This window comes from Rhinatrema bivittatum, chromosome 2 (assembly GCF_901001135.1).
Source record: "Rhinatrema bivittatum chromosome 2, aRhiBiv1.1, whole genome shotgun sequence".
Classification (NCBI taxonomy): Eukaryota; Metazoa; Chordata; class Amphibia; order Gymnophiona; family Rhinatrematidae; genus Rhinatrema; species Rhinatrema bivittatum.
In genome coordinates, this window is record NC_042616.1 from 168,649,457 (window position 1) to 168,662,494 (window position 13,038).

General features: G+C 45.8%; 1 protein-coding gene across 2 annotated transcripts in view; it reads right to left on the reverse strand.

Annotated features, from left to right (window-relative positions):
- LOC115084243 (lanosterol 14-alpha demethylase) overlaps positions 1 to 13,038 on the reverse strand; it is a 64,492-nt gene that overhangs the window by 28,466 nt on the left and 22,988 nt on the right. For both annotated transcript variants that reach the window (XM_029588848.1, XM_029588849.1), the window contains exons 2-3: positions 12,807 to 12,905; positions 11,699 to 11,875 (exon numbers count right to left, since the gene is read on the reverse strand). In XM_029588848.1, coding sequence (XP_029444708.1) covers positions 11,699 to 11,875; positions 12,807 to 12,905 — 276 coding nt within the window. The remainder of the gene's footprint in view (positions 1 to 11,698; positions 11,876 to 12,806; positions 12,906 to 13,038) is intronic.

A 13,038-nucleotide genomic window follows, 5' to 3' on the forward strand; every position in this document is an offset into this window, starting at 1 on the left:
AACCTGAGAGGCTGGCATCGGTGGAGATTATCAGCCAAGTCGGAGTGTCCAAATCCACCCCCCATTCCAGATTGTCCAGTGACAGCCACCATGACAGACTGGCTCTGGATTCCGGAAGTAGAGGCATTGGTAGATGGAATTGCTCAGACACCGAGCTCCAGCGACACAAAAGCATACGCTGTAAAGGTCTTAAGTAAGGAACGCCCAAGGAACCAAGTCCAAGGTTGAAACCATGGAGCCCAGGACCTGAAGATGATGCCACACTGTGGGATTGTTCCTTCGAAGAACGGAATGTATTTGTTCCTGCAACTTCTCTATTCGATTCACCGCTAGAAACACTTTGCCCAGCAAGGTATCTAATTGTGCTCAGAGATAAATCAACTTCTGAGTGGGTCCCAAGTGACACTTCTGCACACTGATTACCCCACCTAGGGATCGCAATGTGATCACCACCATGTGCACTGATCTCTCGCAGTCCACCTGAGACTTCTCGCGAATCAACCAGTCGTCCAGGTACGGGTGGACCAAGATTCCCTCCTGACGAAGGAAGGCCGCCACCACCACCATCACCTTGGTGAACGTGCAAGGAGCTGTTGCGAGACCAAATGGGAGGGCTCGAAATTGGAAGTGTCGTCCCAAGACCTTGAACCGCAGAAACTTCTGGTGATTCAGCCAGATCAGAATGTGTAAATACGCCTCCGTGAGGTCCAGAGAAGTGAGAAACTCCCCTTTTCGAATCACGGCCATCACTGTCCTCATGGTTTCCATACGAAAGCGAGGAACCCAAAGGCAACGGTTCACCTTCTGCAGATAGAGGATGGGCCGAAACGTGCCCTCCTTCTTGGGGGACCACAAAGTACATGGAGTACCGACCTCGTCCCTGTTGAGCCTCCGGAACTGGGACAATAGCTTTGAGCTCGAGAAGTCGTTGTAGAGTTATCCAGACCGCCTCTCGCTTGACACTTGAGGCCACTCGGGACTCCACAAAAACCTCCCGGACCAGAAGGGAGAACTCCAGTGCATACCCGTCTTTGATCACTTCTAAGACCCAGCGGTCTGATGTAATTCTTGCCCATTCTGTGTAAAAGTTGGATAACCTGCCTCCGACAGCTTCGATGATGGAATAGGTGCTCGTGGCTTCATTGGAGGTTTTTTATTACTTCCTGCACCAAAATGTTCCAAATCTCTTCCAGGCCGGCGACCCCCTCGAAAGGACTGCTGGCGCCCCGAAGCAGGTTTAAAAGCAGGAGGTGCGGAGTATCTACCCGCTCTGAATTGGCGAGAGTCCTGAAACTTAGCTCGAGGAGGGAAGACTTTCTTAGAAGATCTTTTATCTTCCGGCAACCGATTGCTTTTGGATTCGGCAAGCAGCTTTACCCAGCTGATCCAGATCCTCCCCAAACAGGAGCTTGCCCTTAAAGGGTAGATTACAAAGCTGGGACTTTGACAAATCCGCCACCCAATTTTGCAGCCAGAGGAGTCGCCTCGTTGACACCAAGGGCACCATACCTCTCGCTGAGGTCCTCACCAGATCATACAAAGCATCTGCAACATAAGCAATGCCTGCTTCTAGGCGGGCGGACTGCAGAGCCCCACTGTCGCCCATACTGGCCCCGGCAGCTGACTCCTGGACCCGACACAGACAGGCCCTCTGCATGAGGCTAGCGCAAACCGCCGCCCAAAGGCTTAGCGCGGCAACCTCGAATGCTCGCTTCAACTGCATCTCCAGCTTGCAGTCCTGCATATCCTTAAGGGCAGCCGCCCCAGCAACTGGGATAGTGGTCTTTTTCGTGACTGCTGAGACCGTGGCATCCACCTTTGGAATCTTCAGTACATCCAAAACATCAGACGATAACGGGTACAGTTTCACCATAGCTCTGCCCACTTTCAAGCTGGAATCCGGAGTCTCCCACTCCCGGGTCACTAGTTTGCGAACCTTCTTAAGCAGAGGAAAAGATATTGTGGGACCCCTAATGCCGTTGAGGACTGGACTGACACCCTTGTTGTCAGACTCTTCTTGAGAAACCTTAAGTCCCAGAACTTCAAGGACCTGGGGAATAAGGGGGTCTTAACTTATCCCGCTTGAACAAATGCACCACACTGGGGTTATCGGGCTCATCAGTATCCACATCAGCCGCGGATCCGGGTCTGCCACCCCTACTACCCCAGAAGCCGGCGTCGCCCCAGACCCCGGGATCGGATCTCGCATACCCTGGGGAGAATCCCCTGTGGGGTGAGCCTGATCAGAGAGGTGCTGACAAGGGTCCGTACCCCGACCTCTTTTCTCAGGTGGGTCCGAACCTGCCCCCAAGGGACCGGGCCGCATTACCACCGAGCGTTTCCTTGCCAGGAAAGCCTGGTGCATAAGGAGGACAAATTCTGGGGAAAACCCATCCGGGTACCGCTCCCCCACTGGAGAGTCGGCTGGGGTGATATCATCAGATCCCTCGGTGAGGTCTTCCCTCACCGGGGATAGAACAGGCAGAGAACCCTCTAACCACAGGGAACACGCTGCGCATAAGGAGGCCGCATCTAACACCTGGCCGCGTGACCCACACACACGGCAGGCCTGCGATTCTGTTTTCGGTCCCATCCACAGCAGCGCGCCAATAGTCTGAAGTGAAATAGAAAAGGGTGCGAATAAAAAAATAAACGTTCAGAGCCGTGACGCGGAGAAAATTTCAGTCAGGCAGGACCAGAAAAAAACAACTAACTTTTCGTGCCGCGGGCTAAGAGACTATTGGGTGAAGAAAAAAAAAAAAAAAAAAAACGTACGCAGCTGTGCCGCGGGAAAGGAGCCCGTCTATAGTGAAATCTCAAGGCCCCCCAGCAGGGAAGCGGCAAGTAAACGAGGCACACGGAGAAAAACTCACCCTTGCCCTCAGAAAACGACCCGGAGCCCCGGGAGCTGAGGGGAACACTGCTGACAGCTTCCCCAGCTGGCCTTAAAAGACCAGATCCCTCCTGCACCTCAGCACTGAAGACTGTCAGCCACAGTGAAAACCGCTTTTTTTTTTTTTTTTTTAAATTAAACTTTACCAAGACACAGAGAAAAGCTGTTGCAGGAGACAAGGGAGCAGCTATAGCAGAGACGGTGGTGAGTAGCCAGGAGCCCCTGGTCATCAGACACCGAACTGTGGCGGGCAAAACCCTGACAGGAATATCCAATTCCCTGGATGCCCAGCTTCTACTGAGGTATGGCCCACGAAGGCGCCTAACACCTCAGGAAGTGACCGTAAACCAACAAATTAAATTCAAACTAACTAAAAAATATAACTAAAGACTGCAGGTGTGCATCTGTACCACCCGCTGGAGTCAGAAATACTGAGTGACTGCAGGTGGCACTCTTGTTATGTAGCAGTGCCCAAAGTTCTAATTGTTCTCTGACTCCACCTGCTGGGAGGGATACACAACCCACTTTTCTGGACATGTTCAGGAAATCAGTTTACAGTACATAAAAACTTATCTACCTAAAAAATACATCAAAAAAATATAATGACCAGTGTCTTCATTCTCACAATATTAAGATTAATTAACAAATTACAATTTTGTTTTAAACTTAGTTGGGGGGACAGATAATACTGGGAGACTGCAGGTGGCACAGTATTTTAATGTTTCAAACATTTTATTAAATTTTCACAAAAACATCTCGTTTACAGTCAGAAAGATGTGGAAGGGCGATTACACTGTGTGCCCACTTCACAGACAGAGTCAACAAAACATGATAATACAGGTCAACAACCATAACCCTTTATGAACTAACCAATGAACTAACCCTTCCACCACCACCACCCCCTCCCCTCAAGCACAGGTATAAATATCATTGGTTCACATACTACAGAATGCAGATTTAAACTGTTCGGAGAGATAGATGGATGCATCTTTTCATGAGAGAGTTTAAAGAGAAGCTGCGAGTTCTGAGAGGCAGCGTTTGTAAGTATACCTGCCAGGTGACCAAAAATGATTTGTGCTTAATTGTTTGGTCCACTTTTTCAATAAATTCCATAGTACACAGATTGAATAGAGCAATTTTCAGATGTGTAAGAGTGGGTGCTTCTGGTGAGAGCCAGTGCTGGAGGATTTTTTTTTTTTTACCCAAAAGCAAGGTTTTACGTACCCATAATCGGAGGTGAATGTTGGAAAACCTGATACTTCTCAAATCCTCAAAGAGCATGTGCTGGACCACAAAGGGGATTTGGACCTCAGTGATATTCTGAATGAGCTGATGGACATGGCTCCATAACCTTTGAATAGGTGGACACGTCCAGAATAAATGTCCCAAGCCATCTTTAGGAGCTTTGCACTTAAGGCAATGCCCTGTGTTCGAAATTTTCATTTTGGCAGCTGATATAGGCTCGCATGAGAAACTTGTATTGAATCTCACGAAGGCCTACATTAGTAGTGATTGAGTGGATTCTGGAGATAGATTTAGAGTAAAAATTGGCAGGAAAAGTGACTCCCAATTCCTGAAACCACCCTGCCCTTATGTTATTCATGCTTATAGGAGGGGACCTCAGCATTACCTTCTGGTAAAAATAGGAGAAACAGTACCTACTAGGATCATCCCATTCAAAGATCTCAGCTACCTCAGATTGAAAAACACGAGTGAGGTCTTGTGAGCTTAGAGAGTTTGCGTAGTATCTAGCTTGAAGGTATGCACAGAATTGTTTATGTTCTATCTTGTAAGAGTCTCTTATTTGCTGAAAAGAGAGAAGCATTCCTTCGTCGTTAAACAGGTGCGCTAAGAGTTGGATTCCCTTTCCAGCCCAGACTCTATAAAATGTCGGACCCTGGGGTAAATGCTCTATTGCCTTGTAAAGGGAGGTAGGGCGTGACCTTCCAGTTAAGCCCAAATCTGGAGCAGAACCATTTCCACATCTGCCAGATAGGCACTATTACCACACTTTCTTTTGCTTGCGTGGGGAAAAGGCCTTTAGTAGTATGAAGTACATACCTGAGGTCATAGGGAGTAGCCAATTCCTGTTCTATGCTCATAGGGGTATAAAAAGACGTCCCCATTAGCCAGTCTCCCATATGGCGGAGATTGCATGCCATATTGTAGTAACACAGATTAGCTAGGCCAAGACGCCCCTGCTTCCCCTTTTTTTTTTTCAGTTCGGTGAAGGTGGCACAGTATTTTAAATACAGTAACATACAGTAAAGCTTTTGTTGTGTCTCCCATCTACTGGCAGGGGAGAAAAACCCATCCATCTAGACTGCTCTGGTTGAAGATGAGGGATGTCCTTTTCTTCTGCTGGCAGTGGGTATAATTTATTCATAATTCCACTGCATTATGTCCTCTTGGGGTAATTATCCGTTTTAAGGATTTATGCAACGGAAAGGCTCAAGAGGGCCTACGAATACCTTCTAAATTGGGGTCCCCCTCAGTGGTTTCCTCTACTTTAGGGTCTGAAATCTTAAGCAAGAGCACTACCCAAGAAAGGAGAGAAGGCAGATACTCCTTATGGAAGAGCCTGAGAATGGAGAAACATTCTCCATCTTGCAAGCTATCAGAATCCTCTCCAGACTCCGATACTTCCAGGGAGTCTAGGGTGGCAGGTGGGAGTTTTGCCGCCCCTCCCCCCCCCCCCCTTCAGGCCCAAGTCTAGCTCGAAAGGGAAAGGATAGAGTCCCATCACCAGACTTCTGCGTTGCACAGAAAGTCTGGTACATAATTAAACACAAATTCTGGTGAAAACATATCCTGTCAGATGTGAACCCCTTACGGAGTCAGTGAACAAAGGGCTACCAATGCCTGGGGGAATACACTCAAGTCCCCTAAATCCCCAGAAGGGGGAAGGCTGGGAAGCAGGGGCTGGAAAGGAAAGCAGCCGTGGGTTCTGAGAGCTGCTATTCTCTCCTGCCGCCACTGTCTGCTCTACTGCTGCTGCTCCTGTGGCCGCATGATGTCTCTTCCTTAGCTCCACAACACATTGCTCAGGGGAAGGGAGAAACAGTCACAAACAGGGCAGAAAGACCACCCCCCCCCCCCCTTTTCCAACATGCACAATCCCCAAAGCTAGGGGGATTTCCTGCAAACCTCCCTTCAATACCTGCACCTACATATCACTACCGCTGGGTCGTTTGTTACGCGGGAAGGTTCCACCACCTGGCTGGGGGACTTTTGCGCTTCCCTCTATTTTTTTTTTTTTGATAACGGGATGGAGCAAGGGCAAACTAGAGCATATGCTGAAGTTCTCTCTCAAGCTTCTCTCCCAGGACTGTTTCTCTTCTCTGGGTTCAACCAAGAGGCCTGGAGTCCCCTACCAGGGGCAGTGGACCCTAGGATCCATTCCAAGGCTTTTATTCAACCAGAAGAGTACCCCTGGGAGGAAGTGCAACTGGGAGCAGCTAAACTGCTATGCCAGGAGTAAGCTGAGTATACTCTACCAGGCCTAGGTTGAACCAGTGCTCTGGGAAGCAATACAGGCTATGGATTCACAAGACATTTGTGCATCCACTATCTGCTGCAGACGGACTACTGGAGAAGACTCAGCCTACACCATCCCTATAACCAGAGGGAAGACGAAATTTAAAAAAAAAAAAAAAAAGAGGGGGCTGGTCCTCTGTCTCCATCAGCTGGTGGGTAGAGAAATCCCACATGTAAGGGGCTGCTCTAGCAGGAGTGATAGGAAATGTATTTTATTATCTGTAGCATTACAATGTCAAAGAAATTACAAATATACATACCAGCAGCTTTTCACAGGGTACTTATAGCAAATGGAAGGAAAATAAGAACATGGCAGAATAGAAAAAATATTAAATTGACATCCCACTTGTAACTTCAGGCCAGGGGTGATCAAACCGATAATGGCATCCTCACCCCCCCCCCCCCCCCCCCCCAACCATCCAGACCAGACAGTCTCGGAGCATCATCCCTACCCCCCACCGCCTCCGAAGTCCATTCCTCGCTTTTCAAGTTCTGTTTCAGGTATGAACTGGTTGCCTCACTCCCTGCCTCTGGGGTTTTCTTCTTCCCATCCACCCTTCCTGCTTCCCAGTCTCTCAGCACTTCCTCACCCCCTGCTTCTACAAACCTATTATCCCCTCGCCCTTCATTCCCCACCACATACTTCTCCCCCTTTGAACTCCTACTGGGAAGGCAACCTCAGGGCCTCCTAGATGTAGTACAAGATGATTGGGGGTGGAGAAAGTACTAAGAAAGAGAATGTATCATCATATTTAACTGGCCTAAGAGGAAGGATGACAGAAGCCAGAAGATAGCTCGGAATAATCTTAAAGAGACTCAGGAGAAGCAACCTCTACTATGATCTGAGGGCATATGAGAGAGAACTACAAGCGGAAGACCTAATCTTGATTCCCTCTGCCCCCAATAAACTCCTCACCACGTGGAAGCGGCCAGGCACAGTAGTCCTCTGGATTAGGAGGTCAAGCTGAAGAGGAAGCATGTCCAGACATTCCATGTCAATACATTAAAACCTTGGCCGCTATGCTGGACAACCCAGATGTGGCAGATTTGGGTCTACAGGTCACAGAAACTCAGTTGGGTGGGGGAGGGGGGGGGCGCGTTGGGGAAGATAAGTAGAGATAGCACAGGGTTTAATCACCAGAACAACTTTTGCAGACTCAAGCCATGTTAGCCAGAAATAAAGATGTATTTTTGCCCTACTCCAGCCACATCCATTTGGTAAGCCATTGTATCACTATGGTCCTGGGAAGGGTGGTCTACCAACACCCATGTCAGTTATTAGATGCTAAGCAACAGGAAGGGACCCTGCAAGGTAGAAGACCTTGCAACCACAAACGAAGCAGCTCTAAGCCCCATACTGCTATCCAATCAGAACTAATGAAAGGTTTTTGACCATGGTGAACTGCTCATCTTCAAAGAAAGCAAAAACGTTACTTATCTGTAACAAGAGTTCTCTGAAGATAGATGTTCAAACAAACTCTCCCTTTCTGCAGTGTTGAGATCATTAGTATAACAAGACAACAACCGAAGCATGCTTCATGGCTGGAGGAGCATGGGAACTATTGTGGATACCCACAAAGATCTCTAGGATTTTTATGGAAAAAAACTCTGGAAGACTTATCTGTGTTGTCAGGTGATTATCACCCCATATGTGCAACTGGTGAACTATTGTCTTCAGAAAACTCCTCTCATAGGAAAGCAACTTCTTTTCTTTTATACATGTTGGGCACCACACCATTCCATCCAAAACAGCTGTCCTCCTTTTCAAGCATTCTCATTGCTAATATCTAAGCTACAAGCTAACATCGATCCTCTAGCATATGAACTTCCCACCTCTGTCTTTGCCTAATCCTTCCTTCAAGATGCGCTCCTTCAGGATACCCATTATTTACACTACTTTCAATCATAGAATCAATAGACCTAGAGTGCTAGGCCTTCGACAACAAAGATTACTCCCAATCTTGATCTCTCCAGTCTCTCAAATGCTCGGTTTTACTCTCTTTTCTCTGACCTTGTTCAATGCGCAGTCCATCACCAAAAAATCTCACCTACTCAATGACTATCTGGCAGACGCTAACCCAGACCTCTGTGCAATCACTGAAACGTGGTTGAAACCTACTGACACTGTTCTATTAAATCAGCTCCCCAACCAACTATATGATATCCACTCAATTCCCAGACTGAAAAAAAGAGGAGGCAGCCTATTGCTAGTGGCAAAAAAAGGGGCTAGGCCTTACTTTACAACTATCCACCAAATTAAACATCGAATTAGCCCTCTTCAAATCTGATCATCTCCAACTCGTATTAGTCTATGCACCTCCAGGAAATCTGGACTCAGACCCTTCCCCATTGATCGAATTTACGGCCAAACATCTAAACATGGACAAACCAGCCATTCTATTGGGAGATTTCAACCTTCACGTGGACGCAACGCCGCTATCCCCCAATTGTGATATCCTCCTAAATGCACTCAGCCACTTAGGCCTAAGACAAATTGTCAGCTGTCCCACGCACAAAGTGGGCCACATGTTAGACCTTATTTTCATTAATGAAGGCATCACAACCGCCACCTGCCCTACAGGGGTCTCAGTTCCATGGTCTGACCATCATATCATCTCATCAGAGCTACAAATCAAAGATCACCCTTTGCCGGTCTTCCCTAAAACAATTCAGTTCAGGAAACCATGCTCTACCAAACAACTTAGCAATCTGCTTTCAAAAGATCTTGATCAGCTTGATCTCACGGACACTCACTCAGCCACCACCTCTTGGTTCAGGATCACTACCAAGGTTGCAGAACAATCTTGCCCAACTGTCTCAAAATTACTTCACCCACCCCATGACAATAGGAAACCTTGGTTCACCCCGAAACTAAAAGCACTCAAGCAAGAGCTACATAGTAAGGAGCATAGATGGCGCAAGACACCTTCCACTACAAATCTAACAATCTATAAAGACTACCTTAATGCCTATAGGAATGCTACACTCAGAGCCAAGAGACTTCTCCAAAAAAAATTCACCACTTCATTTTTGACTCTAAAGCCTTATTCTCTTATGTCTCATCGCTTACAAAACCTTCTCCCCCTACCATACCTGATGAGCAAGCACTTAATAAAGCTACAGAGCTGGCTATCTTCTTTGAGAACAAGATAGCTAACCTCATTAAGCCCCTCTCTACCTCCGTACCGACATGCCTCCCCCCCCAGCATTTCAACACTCACTTGTAACAGCACTCTAAATTCCTTCGAGACCTCATCTTCCCTGGATATTGAAAATATCCTTAAGAAGCTCAAACCTTCATCACACCCATTGGACACAATACCTTCCAATCTTCTTCTCTCCATCCCAAACGTTATTTCAAAATCTATAGCGGATATCATTAACTGCTCATTGACACAAGGGTTCCTGACCAACTGAAACTAGCCATCCTCAAACCCTTACTAAAAAAACCCAACCTTCCAACTTCTGACCCTACAAATTTCCGTCCTATAGTGAATCTACCTCTGATCTCCAAGATCATGGAAAGAATTGTAAACAAACAATTGTCAGAATACCTGTAGGAGAACAACATTCTTTCCCCATTCCAGTTTGGATTCCGAAAATCCCAAAACACTGAAGCCTTTTTAACCTCACTAATCGGACACCATCCTTCTTAATCTGGAAAGAAAACAACCATATCTTCTGGCATTACTCGACCTATCGGCAGCATTCGATACCGTTAATCACTCTATCCTTCTGGAGTGTCTATCAAACATTGGTATCCAAGGAGTGGCACATAGCTGGTTTAAGTCGTTCCTTGAGAATAGATCGTATAAGGTCAGGATCAATAATAAGGAATCACACGCCATCAAATCCAATCTGGGAGTCCTACAAGGTTCATCCCTCTCACCCACTCTAACATTTATCTGCTTCCACTTTGCCATTTACTATCCAATCTAAAATTAACGTTTTACCTATACGCTGATGACGTCGATTCTTCTCCCAATTACAGATTCACTTCAAAAAACCTGGGCCTACTGGAACAATTGTCTACAAATCGATCAACAATCTTCTCTCTAGCCTAAACCTCATCCTCAATTCAAATAAGACCGAGATCATCATTTCACCAGATGAAAACCAAGTTCTCCTCAATTCACCCGGCGCTTCTCAATTCGCCAAAACAGTTATCAACCTTTCCCCTTCGGTCAGAGACTTAGGGGTTTGACTTGACAACAAATTCAACTTAAAATCATTCGTCAACAACACTACGAAAGAATGTTTCTTTAAACTCCAAGTACTTAAAAAACTGAAACCTCTCTTGCATTTTAGAGATTTCCGTTTGGTACTACAATCTATTATCCCTCGCTAAATTAGACTATTGCAATTCGCTCTTACTTGGCCTCCCTGCGATAACTATCAAACCCTTACAGATGGTCCAGAATGCTGCTGCTAGGATACTTACCAACTCAAATAAAAGAGACCATATCACTCCCATCCTTCACTCCCTTCACTGGCTACCCGTCAAATTTAGGATCTCTTTTAAAGTCCTCATGATGATCCACAAGGACTTAAATAACATTGCTCCACTTAAATTTAGTTCTCAATTACGTCCACATTTCTCAGATAGACCAATTAGAAGAGCGTATAAAGAAAACGGGCATTATCGACTGCAGGGCCTACTCTTTGGAATACCTTGCCACCGGATTTACGCCTTGAACGCTGCCATCAAACATTTAAGAAATACCTAAAAACATGGCTCTTCAGACAAGCTTTCCCGGAAACATAAGAGCTCCCTGACACCGTTCAAAGGACTCAACCAGGGCTCAAGCTTCTACCCGTGCTTCCCACCCCCTATCTCATGACTTCCCGCCCATGCCTTCCCCTTCATCCTGCTCTTATTAATACTTATTTTTCCCTGACCCCCTGTTTAATTTTCCCCTCATTTTTCATATCTAATTTTATTGTTATAATTCCTTTAACCCGTCGCTGAAGTTAGCAAATGTCTCTAAAGTTCAATGATCCAAGATTTAATACCCCCATGTTCAACGCTCTAATGTTTCAATTGGCACTGCCAATTGTTTTCCTTTGAAAGTTTCTCATGTTTAATGTAACTTAACGTTTAACTTATTGTTTAATGTATCGCTCACTCGCGTCTGTTCTGTTGTACTGTAAACCGGTGTGATCTGTATCTCATACAGGAATGTCTGTATATAAGAATTCAAAATAAATAAATAAATGTTTCGTGATTTTTTTTCTGTTTTTATCATTGCATTCTGGTGCCACACATACCGGATGAGGTACATCGTAAGCCACTCCCTTGCCAAAAACAGGTGTCGTCAGCCTGGAGTAAACTTCTTCCGCATTTAGGTCTTCATTTTTGCTGTTGAAGAGGAGAGCTGCAGCATCACTCCCTAGCAAGTATGTAAATGTCTTGCCCACCATGGTAAAACTAAATACAGGTCCATACTACAAAAACAAGACATACACAAAGCGGTTAGTGACAGTAAGAAATCCAATAAGATCAGTTACATAAAAATATGCACAGGATTATGGTCATTTCAGCCTATAAAAGCCACCACACCATTATGAACCAATAACCGCATTGTGTACATCAGTTTCATTTTTCTGTTCAAAACCCTCTTCCACAATTCTAACAATCTGATTCAAGATTTGCTGGAATCCTTAATGTTGTAAACTTGAATGACTGAGCAGACTAGATGCACTAATTTAGTCTTTATCTGACATCTAAAACCCTATCCCTAAAAGATGCACCCTGCTCCAAGTCACAGAATACTACAGCAAGCTCAAAGTCACAAGCCAGTACTAGATTGTGGCCTAATTTCCATCCCCACACCACTTCCAGACATACAAGTGCTCTGTGGTGGTTGGAAGCTTGTTCACTGCAGCATTCTGCGGTCGACTCTTGGCCCTGCATGGCTCTCACAAATTGAGACATTTGTTACCCATAATCCCACGCAGGTCTCATGATGATCATTGTGAAGCAGCACCTCTGAGCCACAAGTCAGCAACATAACCAAGGCAAGAGGTCTAGAGAGAATAAGCAACAGAGGGCTGGGGCAGGGAAGCCAATGAGTGAGCAAATCAGAGGCGGGGCAGAGGGGGAAGGGATGAACACACGCAATTGGAGATGACAGTAAGCAGCCGGGGATGTAGGGAGGGGGCAAGAGTGTTATGTATATAAATGATCATGCTTAAACCATCTACCCAATGTAATAATGAATCAGAAAACAGGAATCTAGATCTAGACCAACTAGCCTCTATCTGCCATAATTTACTATGTTACTATATCTCCTCAACTAAAAATAGGCCTTATGTCAACTGATAAATGAGTTTCTGGTCCTGTCAGTTCCATTACTAGTCACCTTAACAGACCCACCTTTTCATAAGCATTTTCTAGGAACTCAATGGGACTTTTCCCAAAGGCTAAAGCATGTCCCAGAAATGGGATAGGAGATGAAATGTAAGGTGGATAATTCTGCAAGAAAATAAAAACATAAGTGTTAATGGACTATATGTGCACTTTACTGGTAAGTTTAGAACAGAACCGACTTTAGAACAGGCAATTCTTCAGCCTAGAGCAATTTTACAAACAAACATATACAGTACTA